Below are 21767 nucleotides of genomic sequence, written 5' to 3'. Positions count from 1 at the left end.
GTTCTACTATTGGATTTGGTAGCTGAACATGCTGAAACAGATCAGTAAAGCCTCTGTCCCAACCACATGACAACAAAGGAGACAGAAACAGCTCAGAATTAAGGTGACTGTTAAAAATATAAACTAGGGTGTCCTATCACAAGACCAATGGAAAGGACCGTCAGCTGAATGAACTAAATAGTCAAAAATGGTTCTCACTTCTGACCATTCCCACATTGTGAATCGATATGGACTGAGTTTGGGGTCATCTGGCTAGCTACATACTGTACTGTAGGTGGTACAGAAGTTTTAAAATGAAGAGGAGAAGCACTGAATGTAAGCATGAAGTGCTATCCTGTTCACAATGTCTGATTTGTATCTAGGTCAAAGAATTCTTTATTCAGAAACAGTCATGCTACCTCGCACTCACAACCTTCTAGGTATTACAGTGATAATGGAATGCACACGAAGAACAGAATAAATCACAATCTTCCTGACTAAAACTTAAACATAGTAACCTGGACAAAACTGTAAGAGTGATTTGCAGAACAAGAATCAATACATAAATTAAAGAGGCCCTAACTTTAGGGTATTTTCTGTCCTACAATTATTTCTGTATTCAATGTTATTTCCTTATTTCTTCCTGAACTAGAAAACTGATCAAAAGTATATATTATTTACAAAACAAGTAAGACCTATGGACAAAAAGATATTTATTTATAAAGCAAGTAGGACCTACAGGCACTTCTGACAAATATTTGAAGGAAGCATACCAAACTCAGAAACACAAAAATAAACTCTCTAGTTGTCCTACCTTCCTCTACAATAATGGATTTAAACAGGCTCAGCCTGGAACAGAAAGGTATTAAGTACAAGATTTTTCTGCTGGTTTGATTTATGCTTCTATTCCTTTCTCTACCAATGCAAGGCTCAGAAAGAAATAAGGGAAATTTCTCAGAATAATGAATGCTGCATTCTGAAGTTCTTAGGTCAGACTTTATTTCTTAGTAAGAAAACATTAAAACATAAAGAAGTGCATATTCAACTTGAAACACCCAGTTAATGAAGCAAACCATGTCCCATAGATCTCATCTTGTGACCAATTTGGCTTACAATTTACATCATCAGGGATGCCTGATAATTGAGAAAGACAAGTTTTGTAAAAGGGATTTCATTCATTACTTTAAACAACACATCAGATGAAGGATCCTAGGAAAGAGCTGAAAGGGACCTCCATAAGGTCATCTAGTCCAACCCCCTACTTCAAGCAGGATCATCCTTGGCTGAACCATCCCAGCTAAGTGTATGTTTAACCTGCTTCTGGAAGTTTCCAAGGACAGAGATCCCATAACTTCTCTAAGTTCCAGTGCTGGATCACCCTCATAGGAATTTCCTTCTAATCTCTAGCCTAGAGATGCACATAATCTAGGTAAAAACAAAATCCTTTATACACCATTTTCTGACTCCACTTCCTCAGTAAAGCATTCTGTGACATTCATTCAATCTTCAAGGGTATCCATGAGTCCTGTTCTGCAACTTGGATTCTGTCTGCCCTTCCCTCTTACAGCCTTGGATGGTTCTGCACCCACAAAGTCCCTATCTTCATCTTCCTCTTTATTCTTCCGTCTAACCAGAAACTTCCTTTGCCTGGTTCCAGTATGTGCTTAAAAGACTGCAGCAACTTCTCTCATTTTCTGAAGGGATTCCATTGCTTCAAACCCTACCCTTGGGGAAGTCACAGAACTGAACCTAGGAAACAGTTTCTCCTTTGTTCTGCATAGACAATGGCTATCCAAAGTACTGATAATCTTATTCTTAGATAAATGCCCCAACACCCTCCCCATATCCTGTCACGTCAGACAAGTAGAGCTACTGAAAGTAGCCATAAGACAAGAAAAGAGGCAGTTCACAAATTGTACAGACAGATTTCCCAATTCACCATATCTGGTTTCAGTACTTTCTGGTAATCAGTTTAGATACCCCAAAACTAAAGTAACTGAAGACAGTCATTTTTGCCAATATTAGTCCAAGCAAGATTTGGCTGAACTCTGAGTCAGCATTGTTTTCCCATGTGAGAAAAAAAGACCCAAGTAAGTAATTTGCTTACCCATTCTGAAAAACGAGAGGACAAACAATAACCAGGATTTCCATTATTTAAGCTATGTACAAAATTCTTCCGTAGGTGTCACAAAATACCTTATTTCATATCTCTAATCTTGTTAAAAGCTTTTGATAGTTTTGCTTTTTATATAAAGGAAATGTGACCAAATAGGGATGCCCTTTTTAGAAGTACAGATCTTTAAGCCAGGATGACACTTCATTGCATCTGCATAGCTGGCTGTCATTAAGAATACTTCATTACATAAAGGAAATGACACTTGATCCGTCCTGACTATGATTTATATTACAGCTGGACAATACTATGTTCCAGAATTAATCACATGGCTTAGGTCTAACAAAGCAGATAATGAAAAAGCTGAAGGAACTAACCAACCTGCCTGGCTGAATGAAGCCATGTTCAAAAGATCTGCTTCTTTCCCAGATTGTCAGGTGTAAATCTCGTGAAGCAGTTGGATTGGAGTGGGCAAAGAGGTGTAAAGGGAAGAAAAAAATAAAAGAGGCAAACACCACTAATTATTCTAGTAAATCTTTCTGGCACAAAATAAGGACAGTTTCATTATGGACCATAAGGGATCTTGTTTAATCTTCCCTGAGTGGAGAAATGGGTTGGTGAAATGTTAGTCCCTAGGATTCTATGTGGATTCCTCCCCAATGTAGTTCTCTCTTACCATTATACCATTTGCACTCTACACTGAAAACCCTGGAAGGGATGGGAGGAGGAGGTGAATGGTGAAACAGAAGAACAACACAGAGCAAAGTTCAAACCTATAAGCAATTTAACAGGAGAGGTAGAAAGGTCTGTGGGTACTGTTACAAAATTCTGCTGGACAAATCTTCTAACCTCAGCTTCAATAAAGACCCATAGTCAAAGCATTCTGCTTCTGCCCATCTGCAGATGGACACTGGTGCAGAGTTACCATGACTATATCTGCACAAAAAAGTGTCCACAGTTGAACTAAGCTACAAAAGAAAAGCCACTATGGAAGTAATTATAAATACCAATATGAAGTAATTATAAATACCAATACGAAAATACAACATGACAAAATGTAAAATTTAACATTGATATAGAAAATTCCTGAACAAAATAAAATCAGAAGATACTTGAGAGAAAGGTAAGTAATTATTCACACAAACTTCTAGACTGAATTTATATTTAAAATCACAATTACACATGTAAGTTAGCCAGCAAACAAAAATGAATGGCGTGTGCCGCCAGCGGCTGAGGAATTTGTTATACATTTTCCATGTGCAGAATCTAATTATTGAAGTGTAGTCTTTAACTCGTCATCCTCTACCACCGCACTGCAGTGGGGCAGTCGTGGGGAGACAGGTAGTATGGGGAGTTTTGATAAAGGATTTAATTTTTTAGTGTTTTTTTCCAAAGGTTTGGCCTTTTGCATACGTTTTTGCTTACCCCCTGCTTGTGCCTGCCACCCACCTGCCCAACTACAGCCTCTGCTCCCCCTCTCCCTTGCTCCACACCAGCAGACTCTGTTCCCGTTCTAGCCTGGGGCACTGAGTATGGCTTCACAGCCCAGCCTCCGTAGCAGCTGTGCAAGCGGCATGCCACTGCTATGCGGCTGGACTGTAATGTGGATGAAGCCTGTCAGCACAGACCAAAGGTATGGGAGGGGTGGAAAGAGGGGTGAGGGAGGCTGTAGTGGTGGGAGCAGGCAGCAGCAGCAACTGCAACTACAACCCTGACCCCAATCCCAGGTAAGGGCTGAGGCCTAAGCCACAGCAGCCACCTTCCCCCATACTGGAGTCTGAGACAACAGGCTTTTATCTCCCTTGTTAAAATGGAGAAAAATGTCTTCAAATTGAATAAATATAGTAATTTAAACAGAAAAAGGCTGAAGACAGGACCCTGAAGACACCAAGTAACAGAAAGAATAGATTTATTAAAAAAAACCTCAACAACAATCAAGACAAAGGATAGTTTTTTCTTCAAAACAAAACAAATGGAATTCATTCAAGTTCTTTATGCCACTGGAACCACCATAAATAATGAGATAAACAGGGATAGAATGGGTCAATTAAAAAAGTTAGAGGGAAAGACATTTTTTCAGAGGAAAAAGTACTAGGAAACTGTTGAACAGTCTTGTTTACAAAAAAAAAAAAAATCCCTTAATTCATAATTATTCCAGTTCCAGAAACTTTAGTTCTAAATTGGCATTTTTAGAGCATATTTTCACATTATAGCAATTATATTCTTCCTATTCTAGTATTTGTTTGAAAACGGTGATCTGTAGCCAAGCTTACAAAAATGTCAAAAAGACTTGAAATTTACACTGGTATTAAATCACACTCTGGGACAAAGATACATGGACATTTTAGATCACTAGTAGGTGGAGCTGAATTATAACGGAATTCTCCTCCCAAAACTCTGGACACTATGTCCTGAGCTGCAGTTATAGAATTGTTTTATTGTGTATTCCTTTTGTCTTCAAAAGGAGGACTGTAGCCCAAACTCAGGCCCCATTAATTCCTGTATCTGTCCCATCTACCACCCAATGTCGAATCAATGGCATGCTCTTGTTCTATTCCAGGGGTCAGCAACCCACCAGCACGCAAGGCCATTTTTCTCGGCACACCACTGTCAGCCCGGGCTCTAAGCAGCTGCTGCCAGCCACAGAGCCCAGGCCGCTCCCAGCAGGCGGCTGGGAGGCTGCAAGCCCGAGCTCCGTGGGCCAGCTGCAGCTGGGAAGCTACAAAAAAATGCTCCGGCCTCTGGCATGTCAGCAGTCTGGCACCTTCCAAGGTAGGCATTGTGGGTTTTTCAGCACTCCGGGCAAAAAATATTGCCTACCCTGTTCTGTTCTAATTCAGTATCAAAAGAGTAGTGTTACTGTTTATATCCAGCCCACTGGAGCATTATGTTTGTGTAAGCCAAAAGAAGGATAGCATCTGCAGCTACTGCCATGGGTGACACCTGAAATAAACTTTGATCTAGAGGTGTTCCGGTGGGTCCACCAAAGAAGGATTTCAGAACTGTCCATACACCCAACCAGTAAAGGGCATTTTGAAAATACTGGAACTTGATTGTAAACTTACTATTTAAAAGAGCATCATTACCTTTCTTTTCCCCTGTATAAGGCACAAAATCCTCCCTGTCTTTGTGTTCTAGTGCTTGCTTCTCCAAAAAGGCAAGGAGTCGCTCTCTGTCAAAAGGACCAGAGGCTTTTTTAGCAGTTTGGTCCTTCTGTCGGAAGCCCGCTGGCAGAAGTGCATTCTACAAAACAAAATGGTATTGTAGCAGTTTGAAAAGTCTTAGTTATTATAACATACTATCATTTTTCTACGTCAAATACTTTTTACTCTACTTTTTGAACGCAATGGACATGCCAGTGATTTGGGGGGGCCAAGTCTAGGCAAGGAGACCTCAGTAAGCAGACTGCACACTGGGCACTGCTAGGGCCCCTCTACACATGCAGGTAAAAGCACAATGGGATCTAATGTACAATCTAAACAGTTGCACCTCTTACAATGCTACACGCGCATGGCAAGCGGCATGACTGTGGGATTGCACGTTAGATCCCATCATACCTTATCACTGGTCCAGGGGGGAGCCTAGGATTATGATCCTGGGCTCCCCCTGCACCAGCTCTGAGCCCCACAGTTGATGGGGCTCACAGCAATGGCAGCATACCCTGTGATGCTCCTGCTACAAGGCCAACACCTCACATCACTGCAGGGCTTGTAGCGGGAAGAATGCTGCCACTGCTGCAAGCCTCAAGTGTGGGGTTCACGGGAGGTGGGGAAGGCAGCATTCTCCTATACTGCCCCCACTGCAAGTCTCATAGCTCAGGATGCTCAGTGGCAGCTTTCTTCCCGCTGCTGCCCCTGCAACCCTCACAGCTCTGGGGGCTGCAAGGCTTGCAGCAGGGTCCACTGCCACTGCGGCAAGCCCAGCAGCAACACTGGCTGTGGAGCTCCCAGTGGGGGCAGAGCAGGGGAGCATTGCCCCTGCTGCAAGCCCCACACTTCAGGAAGTTCTCAGTGGAAGCAGCGTTCTTCCTGCTACAAGCCCTGCAGCCAAAGACAATGCCCCCATTGCAAGCCTTACAGCCAAGCAGGCTCACAAGGCGGGGCAGTATTTTTCCTGCTGCCAGCTCTACAGCTGACAATGCTGCCACCACTGAGAGGCTTGTTAGCTATGAGTCTAGAGGTGGGTGGTGTCCCCCTGCGCCCGGAAGCCCGGCAGTGGCCACATATTCAATTACCGATGTGATTAGAGCAAGCTACAAAATTATTACACATTTTTTGTGGAATAACTTTATAGCTCGTTGTTTGTTTTATCACGCAGTTCATTGTTTGAACATGGAGCTGGGTCACAACTTAAGGTGTGATTACACCTGGCTAATCATGCCTTATAAGTAATGTGTAGAGAGAGCCCAAATGCTTTAAAAAAAACCAAAAGAAACTAAAGCAACAGCTCTAGCCTGAGAAGTATCATAGCTCTCAGAACTAGGCTCACACAGCAGTCATTGACATTTCTTTTTCAATATGAATTCCCCCATCTGAATGAATAGCTAGGAATGAAGGAACCATAGTTTACAAGCTAAATGAACACTCCCTAGACTGCTTCCTTTAACACTAACATCTAACTTTTTCTATATCCACAAAAGAAATGTCTATTCTAGTCAACACAACTAGAGCCAGCAACATGAAAGTCATTCTGTGCAACAGACTGATTTACATTCAATACTTTCTGCAACTGCACAGAAAGTTGGAGGAAAGGTTGTGTAGAGAAGCAGGGAATAAAAAAAAATATGAGGGGAGATTTCCAATGATCATTTCATTAAAATAAATAAATACAAATCAACCAACCAAACCAAATAAAACAACTTACCCTGATCATCAATTTTCCACAGTCAAAATTATATGGGTCACCAAAATTAAAGGTAGATGATCGTAACATTGTTCTTGGGAGCCCACAAGAAAAACCTAGCTATAAAACAAGGTATTCTGCTGAGTGGCACCTCTGTATCAAGTTTAAGCCTAAACTGACTATACTACAAACATCTAAAATATTGAGTGTGACACTGTCATGGTGTTAGACCGTGAGCACAAAACTGACAGATGAAAGCTAAATCATGTTAGCAGAAGATTATATTATAATTGATCTTTTTTGTTCATAGATTGTAAATGTGATTTTTTTTTTAAAGGGAAGAGTCAGATCCTATTTCCCTTATTAGGTCTCTATGTCTCATAGCATAACCCTAATCCATCCTCTTTGAGTCCTTGAGAAATTATAAACATGTTATCTTCTGTTACATCGCTTGATTTTAGCCATAAACTTAAGTAATAAAAAGCAAACAACAGGATGATGTCAAACGATCCACCTTCAGGTGAATTTCTAATCAGGAATGTCACCAACTGGAAATGTTCCCTTTTAAAAATAATTTCCTAAAGAGCTTGATGTAATTGTCCTGGACTTCCCGTTTATTTTACATTTTTTACTATTTCTAATTCCATCAAGTTAAGAAGATGCCACTCTTCAAGAAAATATAATTTAAAGCAAAAGGTAAAAGTTTGTAACAAAACAAAAGACTGTTCACTTCCCCAATTCCCACCTCAGGGTCAAGGTCATCCAGAACAGTTTCCAGTTGCTTTAATTCTTCTTCTGAAAGCTTGTCCAGAAGTTCGTCCTCATCAAGATCCTTGTATTCCTCTATGTCTTTTCGGAATGGGAGCGTCATGACTTGGGCAGCAGTCACTCGAGGTTTTCAAACTAGCAGTTAAGGGCTGTGTTTTGCTCTTAAACAGACCTATAGAAAAAAAAAGAAACCAAAAACAAGAGGAGGCACAATAAAGCAACTATAATAATCCCTAGGTATCATCCAACTTCCAAATATATTTCCTATGAAAACTATATTTCTGTTCATTGCACACTGTGACGTTTTTATAGTGCTCACCACTGTGTTAGCTAAACACTGCAGGCATCCTAGCACTAGTACAGGGGACTCTCATCATTCTACACTATCATGAACAGTAAAAAAAAGTTTTGGCTTATACAGTCAGTATTATTTTAATTTATGCTACTGACATCAGCAAGAGCCCTTAAACTTTAGCAAAAAGGAAAAAAAAAAGCAACTTATCATCCCAGTCCTACTCTGCTTACCTGGAAAGAGCCATCCCCTCTCCCCACAGTCTGTTCACTTGTCTTGTAGGAATGGCACATACAAGGTCTGGTTAGTGCTAAAAGCTATGAGGAGCCTGCTCGCTGCAACAGAACATCTGGAGATTTTAGCTATTAGGTTCTACCAAGTTTCTTCTGCATTTGTAAACTGCAGTTTTTGCCAAGCTTATAAACTGGCTGGTTTGGGATGCATTTTCTTAAGGGCAGCAAAAATACCCCCCATTATGCAAGCTCCCCTGTCAAATTTCAAGTCCCTATAAGGGCAAGAGAACTTTCCAAAGAAAGTTTCCAGAATTTTACCCTTGAAAACATATTTTTCCTGGTCTTGTTCTCATAAGAAACGGGATATCGTCAAAATACATCAGATAAGAGGTAGACACTGGAAATGGAAAACTTCAGCCCACAGATCAGAAGTTTGACAAAGTTAAGACTAACTGTGGAAAAAGACCTTATAATGAGAAGTGTTGGGCATCCTTAGCAACAGACACTGCTACCTGGCCATCATGCTATAGCTAGCAAAAGTGTTAACTACAGGAATACTCTTTTCAGAATATGAAAATAGAAACAAAACTGGTCTTTGGCAAGCAATCTGTTTGGCTATCAAATTACATAGTCCAACATTTTAGATGAATTTTGCATCTGGACTTGTTATATCTAAAAATCTGTATGATTTTCAAAATTTGTGGTATTTAACATGCAACTTTAGCTAAATAATCCAAAAAAAGGTCTCAATGTCAGTTCTTGGGCCCATGATGGTTGTTTGTAAGTCATCTGAAGAACAAACTAGACCTAAAAATACTTAATTTATAATTCTCACTATCTTTTACTCTCCAAAGGCAAATAGACACTAAAACTGAAATAGGGCTTCCTTAAATATCTGGGCTACTGATATTTAGGAAACAAAATAACCAAACAAAAACTGCATATAATTTGATAGTCATTCATTTGCTGACTGAACAAATCAAATATTACTCACTAGTGCAGGACTATGACTCAGCAGGCGTAGGCAGAAATAACTTCTGCAGTTATTAGTAACTTGTATGCCCTTGTTTATTATCCTAATTAGTTTGCTCATAATTTAAGCCTCCTTGACTATCCATCTCTTAATAAAGTGGGAAATGTGAAGTTTTTATTTTTCTTATTCAAGATCACAACTGAATAATGATCACTACTGATCTTAGAGCTTGCAAAAACTGAAGACAAGAGGCTGGGCTTAGATTGGAGAACTAGAATACATAACTATTCAGTTTTGGCTGAAGTGGTAAAACCAGAGAGGTGCATTAGATTACAGACTCTGGAACCAGGAGATAGACCGGGGTGGGCAGCCTGCACTGGACTCCCATTTCCCAGCAGTGGCAGCACTGTGGCAGCATGGGGCCATGGTTTCCATGGAGACCAGCCCCAGCAGTGCTGGCAGGGCACAGACCTGGACGGGGAGCTGCTCTGGAGCTGGGATCTTGTAGCAGGGACAGCATGATCCAGAGCCAGAGCACAGCTGCGATCCGCTGCCCGCACACCCTCAGCAAGAGCATGCAGACAGTGGACTGTGGCTCTAGCCCAGCTCCAGACCACGCTGTCACCACTTCAAGATCCCAGCCTCTGCCCAGCTGTGCGTCCTGCCAGTGATGCTGGGGCTGGTCTCCATGGAAACCCTGGCCCCGTTCTGTCACAGCACCACTCCTGGGGTCTCCACTAAAACGATGCGGGCAGGGGCTGTTGAGAAATGGAGTCCAGATGCTGGCTGGATTCACCATTTTGGCCACTCCCAAGCTAGACCCAGGTAAGGTCTGTAAGTGCAAAAACGTTTGTAACGGCCTGTTTCTGGTCAGAACAAGCTACAGGAAGGCTGTGCAAGCAATCAGTCAGTCTAGCTGTGCCAGCCTGTCAATACAATGTGGAAAGTCTTATTCCATACACATGGAGTATACACATTTCACAGATTACTCATTTTGCTTCTGCAAATAGGCATTTCCAAAAAACATGACCTTTGGTAGCTCAAGATGCAATAGTTTCCCTGTACACATATCAAACAAATTAAAAATATTTATCACATGAATCTGAGCCAGCAGTGTGCCCTTGTTACCAAGGCGGCCAATGGCATCAGGGGCTGCATTGTTAGGTATTCTTGCCAGTAGGTCAAGGGAAGCAATTATTCTGCTCAGAGATGTGGGTTTTCTGGAAAATTTTGAATTGGAAAATTTTCCAATGCCCTAATTTAGTGTGATCTGATTTAGCATGTTTATTTGACTTGTATTTAGTAAACTGAACTAAAAAAGTACTCCCCATGTTAATTTTATGTCCCAATAACCACATGTATTTGAACTGAAATATTTGATAAGGAAAAACATTCAATATACCACACTTAATGTGGTTTAAATGTTATATTCAAACAAATTCAAAGCTTTGTGGAAATAAATTATTTTTATTGGAATACGTGTAAAAATGTAAAGACAATACACAATACCATGTACTTTTTCTCTTTAGAAATGGATTCCTTGAGGAACTTCTCCATAATTTTTCCAGGGAGTGAGGTGAGGCCAACTGGTCAGTAGTTCCCAGTAGGGTCTTTCTTTTTCCCTTTCTTAAATATGAGCACTATGTTTCTCTTTTCCAGAGACCTCTCCTGATCACCAAGTGCTTTCAGAGATGATGGCCAGTGGCTCTGCAGTCATATCGGTCAATTCCCTCAGCACCCTCAGGTGCATCCCATCCAGCCCTATGGAGTTGTACACATCCAGCTTTTCTAAACAGTCCCCAACCTCTTCTTTCACCACTGAGGGCTGCTCACCTGCTCCCCAACACGTTCTGCCCTGTGCAGTAGTCTGGGAGCTGACTTTGCCTGTGAAGACTGAGGCAAAAAAAAGGCATCGAAAACTTCAGTCTTTTCTGCATCTTGTCACAAGGTTGCCTCCCCCATTCAGTAAGGGACCCACACTTTCCTTAATTCTCCACTTGCTACAGGCATACTTGTAGAAACCCTTCTTGTTACCCTTCACATCCCTTGCTAGCTGCAACTCCAGTTGTCCTTTAGCCTTCCTGACTTCATCCCTGCATGCCCAAGCAATGCTTTTATATTCATCCCTCGTTGTCTGTCCAAATTTCCACTTCCTATAAACTTCCTTTTTGTGATTTAGTTTACTGAAGAGTTCCCTGCTAAGCCAAGCTGGTCTTCTGCCATATTTGCTAGTCTTCCTGCACATTGGGGTGGTTTGTTCCTGCACTTTCAGTAAGGCTTCTTTCAAGTACAGCCAGCTCTCCGGGACTCTTTTCCCCCACTCAGACTGGCTCCCCAGGGGATCCTGCCCATGAGTTCTTCAAGTGACTTGAAGTCTGCTTTTCTGAAGTCTAGAGTCCTTTCTCTGCTGCTCTGCATCCTTCCTTTCCCTCAGGATCTTGAACTTTATCATCTTGTGGTCAGTGCTGCTCAAGTTGCCATCCACTGACTACTACATTCTCAACCAGTTCATCCCTGCTCATGACCAGAAGGCAAGAAGAGTATGGTCCCTAGTAAGTCGGTCCATCACTTGCACCAAAAAGTTGGAGACAACACCACTTTCCAAAAGCTTCCTGGATTGCCTGCGCACTGCTGTATTGCCCTCCCAGCAGATGTCAGAGTGACTGAACGCCCCTCTAAGAACCAGGGCCTGTGATCAGGAAACTTCCACTAGCTGTTTGAAGAAAGCCTCATCCATCACTTCCTCCTGGTCTGGTGGTCTACAGCAGACCCCCACCACATCACCCTTGTGGCTCTCCCCTCTGACCCTAACCCAGACACTCTGAATAGGCTGATCTCCAGTTTCATACTGGACCTCTGAGCAATCATATGGCTCTCTTGCATAAAGTGCAACTCCTCCTCTCCTCCCCTGCCTGTCCTTTCTGAACAGTTTGTACCCATCCATGACACTGCTTTAGTCACATGAGCTATGCCAAAGGTGAGGGAGGACAATAAGTGAACATAAGAAGTCTGTTTTACTAGTACCTTTGTGCATACAACAAGAAAATTTAAATACTAAAATCAGAACTTTCTTTGGTGCAGTCTTTATTTTATGTTTTTTCAGTATGTTCAACTCCTTGGGTCATTTCTTGGTTATTTGTTTCTCCTTCAGAACTTTTAAAAGCAGCAACAGTTCAAGGATCTGTAGTTATCAAACTTATATTCACTGAAGTTAAACCTGAAAATGTGGGGTCAACTTACATGCATGATCAAAATACAAGCTTACTGTATTGTTGCATTTACAGTTGGCTACAATTTTGTTCAGGGTATTCTTCTATTATTATCATGCTTTTCTTTAGCAAAACATTACATTACCAATAAAACACCAAAGCTAACCAAGACTGAGCATGTGATATTGGCAGGACATCCAAATTCTGAGCTATTATGACCAAACCTAAGCTAAATTCTCTAAAGACTGAAAAAGAAAAAAAAAAACCCATGAAAAAGTGTTAGTAATTTAAAGTAAACAAAGAATTTCTGCCAGGACTCCCCTTGTCCTAACAGTTACCATGTTGTAAGTTTATACTTCTCCGACAGCAGGCTAAAGTGGAAAAGCATTATTATGTTTTGAGAGACCATTAGGAAGAGACGTTTTAACTGAAAGCATTCAAGCAAAGAACTGTCCGTGTTCCAGACTGGTGATTCAGAGTTAAAGACAATCATATTTACGGTACACAATAATATTTAAGGTACAAAGAAGTGCCACAGTTGTCTTAGCCTTGTACTGCTGTAGCTGTTTTGTCAAGGACTCTCAGTATTTGCAGAATAGTTAACTATAATTATTGCAGAAGACACCACTCAAAACGCATGCAAACTTATGACTCCTGGAACAAGAATTTTTTCCCTTCTTTTCAATTTAAGCCATTAAGTACATCCTGAAGAACCACATTTCCTGCTGCTAATTAGACATCATTGTTAGTGACCAAGCTGCATAGTGAGTGACAAGTTAATTTTATACAGTCTTCAAGCTTGTGCATGTCTGTTCTCATTCAGTTTACAGGACTGTCAGTGAATGTGGCAAGACTATGATCAGATGATAAAAAAATTACCAAGCCTATCAGAGCATAAAGCTGCATAAATCTGCACGCAAAGTCAATTTGATAAGTAGTTATCAAGTCATTTCTTCAACAGGGTTTTGTTTGTTCCATATGTGTATTTGTCAAACAACATTGTCAGTCACAATTCTCCACATATATATCATCTTGGTGAAAATGGGTAAAAAGTTACCCACTTTATATAAAGGCAAATCAGGAGTCATAGTAGAGATGATATCTTTTATTAGACCAACAAGATTTTTGCAAAAAAAATTATTGAATTATTTGCAAAAATCTTGTTGGTCTAATAAAAGATATCATCTCTACTATGAGTCCTGACTGCCTTTTCCTTTAGACCAATACAGCTACAACCTGGATACCTGACCACTTTATATAAGATTTTTGTTTCCATGGGCTTTATTTATTATGTTATATATATGATTACTATGTCAATTCGAAATGCTGTTTTAGCTGGCTGTGGGGCCCCACTAGTAGCATATCCAGGTGCAGTGCAGCTGGTCAAGACTCCCAAGTGATCAGGTCATCTGTAAGGCTAGCAAATTTCCAGGGTAGCGAGGAGGTTTCATGCTTGCCATTCATTTGTAACCTTTCACTGACACCTGCTAGGAAGCACATAGGAAGATCAACCACCTCAGCCACAGCATCTTTAGTATTGCAGTTGTACCTGCTGCTGGTGTACACATCACAGAACAGTATTACGCAACAAACCAAAAATGTTAATGTTTAAACTGTGCGCAAAGAAAACCCTGAAAGGTCAATGTCTCTCCTTGGAATATAAAGCTAAGATATTATAACAATATATCTGACCCTGAACAATTTATTATCCTGTTCATCAGCCACATTTCTGTGCATTAGCACAGGAAACTTAGTTAACATGGGAAAGCAGGAACAGGCAAAGCCATCACTCCTCAATCAACTTAAACTTTCAATAAAAATAATTGCTGGCCTTCAACACCAGAAATATATATTCTAAAAGTAAACTGATGCACTAAGTTGCTACTCATCATTTTGTTTTAAACTCTTCTGTCGATGGACAATGAAGGCTTTGGGTCAGAACACCACGAAGAGCAATGAAAAATACAGTATAACTTCATAAATCCAGAATGCTCAGGACCAAGCACCTGCCGGAAAGTTTCAAAGTAGGTTTTCTTTGGCCGGGGGGCACCTGTTAATGACAAGATGTTGGATGGCGGTGGGAGCAGCCGCATGCAAGCTTAAAAAGTGCGGGATTTTCGAGAATTCTGTATTTTTGAGATCCAGATTTATGAGGTTGTACTGTACAAAAACTAATCACCATCATGCTGCTGAAGGCTGGGAGAGAGATGAAGAGGTGTAACCACAAGGGAGTGTTTTTCTACATTCATGATCTGAATCATCCTTGGAAAGACTTCTGATCCATTTTCACACATCTCTTCACAACACTTGAAATACTACACGTGTTCTCAATTATAAAGCATACAATAGTATTAAAGACTTAAGAAAAGCTTTTTTTTTTTTTTTTAACACTCATCCCTCAGAATTTAAGTTTCTAGCACTTCTAAGGACATAGTTTCTCGGGACCCTAACATTACTGTAGTCCTAGGTCCGATTGGGGGGCAGGGTGGAATTGAGTTCTTAATTTTTACTGAAGTACACTATAAGCTAGTTCCCTTAACTCAGGTTTTAAAATAGAAATGACATCATAAAAATAATTTGAGCTGTTTTGGCCAGTGCTTGCAGAGTTCCCTTTCACCTCCTTTGTTACTTGTGAGACTTTCCCCAGTCAGCCTCTGGACAAACCTAAAGTGGAAGAGGTGGGGTCCATAAGCCCCCTTTATCAGCATTTCACCATCAATCAAAGCCTGGGCAGATGCCTACTACCAATCAGAACCCTGAAACAGCTCCAGCTGCTTAATGAAGCTTAATCTACAGCTTTTCCCCAGGGAAGTCTAACAATAGTGGCAACTTTAACTCTCAACATACGAGATTACATGCAAATGTTTACAAAGAGTATATTAAATGCTCTAAGTGTCATTAACTTATCTGAAGTTATTGAAACTAGAAGCATGGCTTTTAAGTTGTTGCAAAGTCAACAAGAGTACAAAACCAGCAAATTTGGATTTTAAGATAGTAATCTTGTGATCCCCTGTGAACAGTAATATGCAACACTTTGGTTAGGAACAGACATTCAAAAAGCCTGAGCCTGAATTGATTCAATTTTTGTAGATTAGTCTACCCTGCAGAGACTGAACTGGTTTGCAAGTGCATAGACATTCCCTTTCCATTCCAGAAATGCAGGTATAATATGCCTGTGATGGCTCAGGACAGAAGCCCTGGGGCACTAGAGCAGCCCTCCCTTCCCTTTCACAGGGAAGCTGGCCAGGCCTGGGTAGGCCCAAGTAAGACTGAGGAAGGGTTTAAACCCCAACCTTGGCCTGCAGGCTTCTGAGGGTGGGGGAGGAGTGAGCATGTCCAGACCACTGTGGCGGTGAAGGAGGAGGGGATAGCTCCGCAGCTCCGCTTTTCCGGCAGCTCCCTGACAGCCAGGAGCAGTTGGGGCACATAGCCCTGCCCATCCCAAGAGGGGGACTTTTCCCCCTCTTCCTCCCCACCCGATGTGGGGCAGGGAGGACAGGCTCTGCACAGGACTGCCCAGCCCCCGAAGGGGACTCTTCTCCCTGCTCCTCCTTTCCTCTCCCCCCGCAGGATGGGGAGGAGGGCTCTGTTCAGTGCTAGAGAGGGACTCTTCCCCCCCATCCTCCCGCCCTGCCCCCCCACTGCCAGGGGCTACGTGCAGGGCTGGCAAGCCTGGCTCAGCCTGGGCACAGGAAATGGCTGTCACTGAGCTGCAGCCACCAGGAATGGCCTCACCCCCATAGCCTGGGCCAGCCTCGCTCAGCCCCGGCGGCTGCAGGTCAGTGACGGGGAGGCTGAGCCCTGCCAGCACGTGCAGCTTAGTCTGGTGTGCACGGCCAGCAGCTAACCAGGCAGTGGGCTACCTGGGCTGACTCAGAGGCACCGTGGGGGCTTGTAGGTCCACAGAGAACCCCTGCAGTGGGTGGCTGCCAGGCTCTGGGCTTGCTGGTGCCTCCAAGCTGGCCTGGCCAGCCACTGCCCATGCATGCAAGGACAGACTGTGCTCCTGACAGGGCTCAGCCACTCTGTCACTGAGCTGAAGCCGCCAGGGATGGCGCTGTCCCTATGGCCCAACTGTGCAGCTGCCTTGACCGGAGCTGAACGAGGGGGTTAATTCCTCCCTCCAATCCCCAGGGACCACAGCCGTGGTCTTCCAGCCCCCACCCCCTCTGCTCTTTGGAGGCAACAGGCAGACCCCGACTGCAGTGAGGGAGAAGAGGAAGGAGGAAAGAATTAACCTCCACCCTGCCCACTATGGCTTAACAGGTCCATGCCTGCCAGTTTCTCGCCAGGTCTGTCCACATCCCTGTTCAACTGGAGAACAGAGGGGCAGGGCCAGCCCTGCTGTCTGGAGCAGAGAGCACAGCCCAGCCAAGAAAGCATACCAGGATCCTGGAGGACTTTGGTTTAACTTAAATCAGGAAGGGGTCTGAGACAGAAGTTGCATAAACCAGTTTGACCTAAATCAGTTAAACCTGATACTACATTCAACCAAGTTTATCTTAAACTAGTTTTGGCCATTTTGAAACTGGTTTATGTGCACTGAACTGATGTTCTGTTACAGGTTTAAGACAGTTTCTGATCACTTAAACCAGTTTGTGTGCAACTCCTGTCCCTAGCCTTTAAGTGCTCACAGCCCATTACAATCTTGACCACTCTACTAAGCTGCTCAACAGAAGTGCCATTTGGGAATGTGCCAGAACCACCCATGTAATAAATAGTAAGCTATCGCTGCCAGATGTATCTTTAGCAAGATACAAAGCAATTTTCTCTTCACTACCAGATTTACTGAGTGGTCTGAAACTGTACATAATCATTAGGTCAATTCCCATCTTTTCCTAATTTTTTTTTTCAGTGCAAGTTGTATATTTTTCTCACCATAATTTTTTTTTTATATATATAAAGCAAGCTGCACTTCCCTAACAAAAATCATTCTTAAAGATTTCTATACTTCCTATGTATCCACAAGCAAGATGGACTAAAATATATTCACACCTAAATTATTCTACACTAAACTTTTCTGGGTAAACAAGCACCAGATATCATATATATTCTGTTCCCTCAAATGACATGAACTAAGGCCATCTCTCAGTTTAAACTGGCAGATGTCTTTGTGGGTAATCACGAATGTTAACATGCAGCTATAATTTAGGTATCAGTTTTGCATTCCCACATACCTGAAGAGGGGGGAAAAAAATCTTTCCAGAGAATACATTAGGAGACACTTATACTGCCAGATCCTGTTAATGTTTCCTTTACAAGTAGGAGACTCCTCACAGCTATACAATGCTTGCCTTTCTGCTTAGTGGGCTCCACCATGATTTCCCAACCTTAATTAGTATGCAAAATGAACAGAATGGCAGGATGTTTCATGCTATTGCTACATTGTCTGTTTTAGTTTTATCCAACATGACTCTATATCTGGATGCCTATTACTTAAAAACAAAGTAGCAAAGAAATAGATTGAATAACACTGTAGAGATGAGGCTTCTGGGGACACTATGAATGAGGTGCATAATTCAATACACCCTATTTAAAGGCATTTCAGGTCTTGCTTACTTTACTGTCTGCAGGGCAGGTATTATGACCACTGATAAATGCCACAACTTACAGTGTAGACAGATACAGCAATACATGCATTTCTGAAAATGAAAAAGATATTGATAGTTACATTTCTATGGGGATGAAGTTAAGAGTTTTGGATTGCAGTCCTCACATATGCATCAGAACGCTGGATAACAGAGGTGCAGTGATACATCCATCTGTATTATATTACAGTGGTAGCAATAAAAGGAAAATTGACATTATAGGTAACTGGCTTTTTTTGGCTGATGTGGCTGGTAATGTCACCAATAAATGCCACATTCATGTGCAGCCACAGCACAGTATGCAGGCAGCCAGGAGCACAGCCTGGCAGCATCGAAAGCAACATCCGGCTGATAAGTCTGTCATGGGGGACGAGCAGACCGAGGCTCCCATAGTGAGGGAGGAGGTGGAGCTGACTCTGGGGTTGGGGGATGCTGACCAGCCGGGGTGTGGCATGGGACAGAGCCGTGGCTCATCTGGGGAGTGTGGGAAGAGGGGGGCACAGCTCCTGCCACTACATGCAACCCAGGAGGGAATGAGGGGAATGTACCCCTGGAATCTGTGCGCGGTGCAAGGGCAGGCTGCCGCTGCAGGGTGCAATTAACAGCAGCACCAGGCTCTTCCCGTTGCTGGGTTGCATATCAACAATTGAATTGGTATCAGCCAATATGGCTCATTAAAAAACAGCCATCAGTATCAGCCCAGAAGATCTCTATCAGTGCACCCCTACTGGACACTACTGTCAAGTATGGAAAAGAGTATTGAAGCAAGTGGAATGTGGTTCTTTAGGTGCATCTTGAAGGCATATTGGACAAGTCACACTTCAATGAAGATACTTTCTTAAGAGCAGGCTGCAGATGGAAGATCTGAAAGAGACAGCTGGAGTTTCTTGGACACTGTTATAAGGAAACAGAAACTGAAAATATTGTTGCAACTGGAAAGACAGAAGGAAGGACAGATTACGGAAGACAGAGACTCTTGACATAAGTCAACCTATCTAAATGGATGAATGTATTGACACTAGAAATTCTGTATGCCACAAAGAGAAGAGATCTGTGGAAGACCATGGGCACCAATGTCCTGTTTGGGTACTACCTAGAGTGAGAGAAAGATAGATATGCACCCCAGAATAACAAGCCTTGATGTACATAATCCAAATTACCCAAAATCCTGCAGTCAGGGACTGTCCTGAGGAGGTAGCCTGTACCAGAAATCAATTGCAAAGCTTAAAAGTCACATCTCCTGAAAGTCCCATTTGCTTTATGCATATAGCATTTTCAACAACAGGTACTGTCTTCTAACAGCACACACATCAGTTTCTGTGCATCTGTTTACAGAACCACTCAGCAAAATCTAGATGATTAGGATGTTTGCAAATAAAGCAAGTTACTTTAAACCCTTTTCACATTACCTTGCCTTTTGCAAAATCAACTTTGTTCCCCACATACTATTTCTTTTTCTGACTCTACTTGTAATATCCTATTGTAAATACAGCCATATTAGTTGTTTGCACTTTGCTTTCATGTTTTAAATTATATACAGGGATTGTCCAAAGATTTTCTAACTCACCTCTCCTGGTAAGAGCATTGATATCTACTGTCCCCACCCTAACTAAAAACTCAACTTTCTTGCTTGGTGAACTCAGTGCTGTATTTTGAAAAGACCACACTGTAATTTACCTGCCAGAGGCCAAAGACACAAACTTGTACGTGAGATCCACAGGGCAAAGAAAAGCAGGCAAGTAGATGAATATTTACATTGCAAAGGGGCCTTGAGAACCCTGTCAGGCAAGCAAGCTATGCATCTAGATGCAAACATACCTTTATAATGGGCCTATTTCCTGTTTGGACGCAGCCTCATGAGAGTTGCTGCCGTTCTCATTACCGGAAGACTTTTACATCACTGCTACATACAGCACATACCCTCCAGTTAACTGTGCACGTGCCGGAAGAGCAGTCCTCACCAAATGCGCTGCAAAGGTGCAGGCAGCCCACAATACAAGCCAGGCCAGAAGCATTAGCGCAGCATCCCTGACCCTGCAAGCCAAGCTTCGGAAGTCCAAAGTTATATCCTAACGTTTACTATGGCTACTTTGACACCAAGGGTAGCGTGAACACACAGAAGCACTGACACATGCAGGCTACTTCAGAGGGCAAATGGGGACACAAATGTCTTCTTCAAAGCAGCGCAAGACACCCGAGTGCAGCTCTGCCCCCTTCCAGAGGGCCCGCAAAGGAGTGCAAACCACCGGCCTGTGTGCTCCGCTGAAGGCCTGGCTGGGCTGCGGGCTCAGGGCAGCCGGGCTGTGGCTTTAACCAGAGCTGCCGCCTGCCAGAGCCTCTCCCTGCAGCCAGCGGCTCACCTGCGGCTGGCAGGCGGCGCCCGTGCTCCTCCAGGTCCCCAGCCCTGCACCCTGCCACCAAACAGCACCCGAGGGGCCGGACCTGTATAGGCGCCCCCAGCCCAGCTCAGCCCGGCTGCCGCGGGCAGGGCGGGGGCAGTGCCCGGCGCTGGGGCTGGGGAGGGGGAGCAGGTTGCTGGACAGAGAGAGGCGGCCCCGCAGCCCCGGGGGCACGGCCCGGAGCGCCCCGAGGGCGGAGGGCGGGCGGGGGGAGCGCACCCCGCGCCCACGGACTTACCACAGCGGCACCAGCTTCCTGCCTGGCGCGGCGGAGCTCAGCAAGGCGATGCACCCCGCCCCGTCACTGCGCACGCGCCGCCTCGCTTCCAGCGCGGGCAGCCCCGAGCATCATGGGAGTTGTAGGCCAGGCTAGGGAAGAGACGCGTAGAGCCCGACCACCTGCCTCTTCCCAGGCAGTGTTATTCTAGCAGTTACGAAACAGCGTGTGGGGACATGGCAGAAGGGGCCCCTTTCTCTGAGGCAGGGCCACACTTGGCCCTTCTCCTCCCACAGTAGGACCCGTAGGACGTGTTTGTAGCTGGACATCCAGCTCCACCTGCCTTGACTGGCTGCCGGCTACTGCAGTTTGAAGCAGGGCCCCACAGGAAACGTGCTGGCAAGTCTCCTCCACTGGCCTAACGATGGCTGCACTAGGACTCAGGCCAGCTAGGCTAGGGGTTAGCGACCTACAGGCCACGCGTCAGATCTGACCCCACAAGGACAGCCAATTCAGTCCAGTTCAGCCCAAGGGGTCGGTGGCATGGAGCTGCCTCAGGCTGCCTATCCCCTCTGCAGTACTCCCCTCCGCTGCAGACCCTGCTGCCCCACCAGGGCTGGATTTACACACAGGCAAACTAGCACATGCCTAGGGCCCTAAGTGAAAAAGGGGCCCAGTTGTGGTTACTTTACATATTATAATTGTTGAGTGAAAAGGACAGGGGCCACAAGTTTGTTTGCTTAGGGCCCACTTAAAGGGTCAATCCCGCCCTGTGCCCTACCACACCTGTGCTTCTCCTCACTGCAGGGGGAATGGAGATTGGTGCCAAGGGTTGCAGAGAGCTGGCTGCTCCCAAGCATGGAGTATGTCTGTACAACATGAAAAAGAAAGTACATGACTACGATCTACACCCCCAGACATGGAGACTTGTGGATGACAGGGTCACCACGGCAGCCCACATCAGCAAGATGTTGCCAACCCCCAGGTTAAGCTGCTGTTGTCACACAAGAGCTAGAGCTTCTCAAAGAAACTTCCCTATGAATGTTTATATGGACAAATAGAATGTAGTTTTTCCTGTGCTTTGATTTAAATAGTGGCTGGAGCGTTTAAAAATCATCTGGATGCAGACATTTAGTTTGGAAATTCTTCCACCT

At 43.7% G+C, this 21767-nt stretch overlaps 1 protein-coding gene across 2 annotated transcripts in view; it reads right to left on the bottom strand.

Moving 5' to 3' along the window:
- Positions 1 to 20707, bottom strand: part of LOC149852229 (tropomodulin-3) — a 56842-nt gene extending 36135 nt beyond the window's left edge. Inside the window, exons 1-3 of one of the 2 annotated variants that reach the window (XM_090029392.1) lie at positions 20635 to 20707; positions 7680 to 7874; positions 5179 to 5335 (exon numbers count right to left, since the gene is read on the bottom strand). In XM_090029392.1, coding sequence (XP_089885518.1) covers positions 5179 to 5335; positions 7680 to 7805 — 283 coding nt within the window. In that variant the 5' untranslated portion in view covers positions 7806 to 7874; positions 20635 to 20707. Of the gene's footprint in view, positions 1 to 5178; positions 5336 to 7679; positions 7875 to 20634 lie in introns of those variants that run through there. The other variant, XM_090029393.1, reaches the window with a different exon arrangement.
- Between the last annotated feature and the right edge of the window lie 1060 nt (positions 20708 to 21767).

The sequence above is a fragment of the Crocodylus siamensis genome, chromosome 15, assembly GCF_052110815.1.
Source record: "Crocodylus siamensis isolate JL-2025a chromosome 15, ASM5211081v1, whole genome shotgun sequence".
In the NCBI taxonomy this organism is placed as follows: Eukaryota; Metazoa; Chordata; order Crocodylia; family Crocodylidae; genus Crocodylus; species Crocodylus siamensis.
This window is presented reverse-complemented; position numbering and strand designations above follow the sequence as displayed.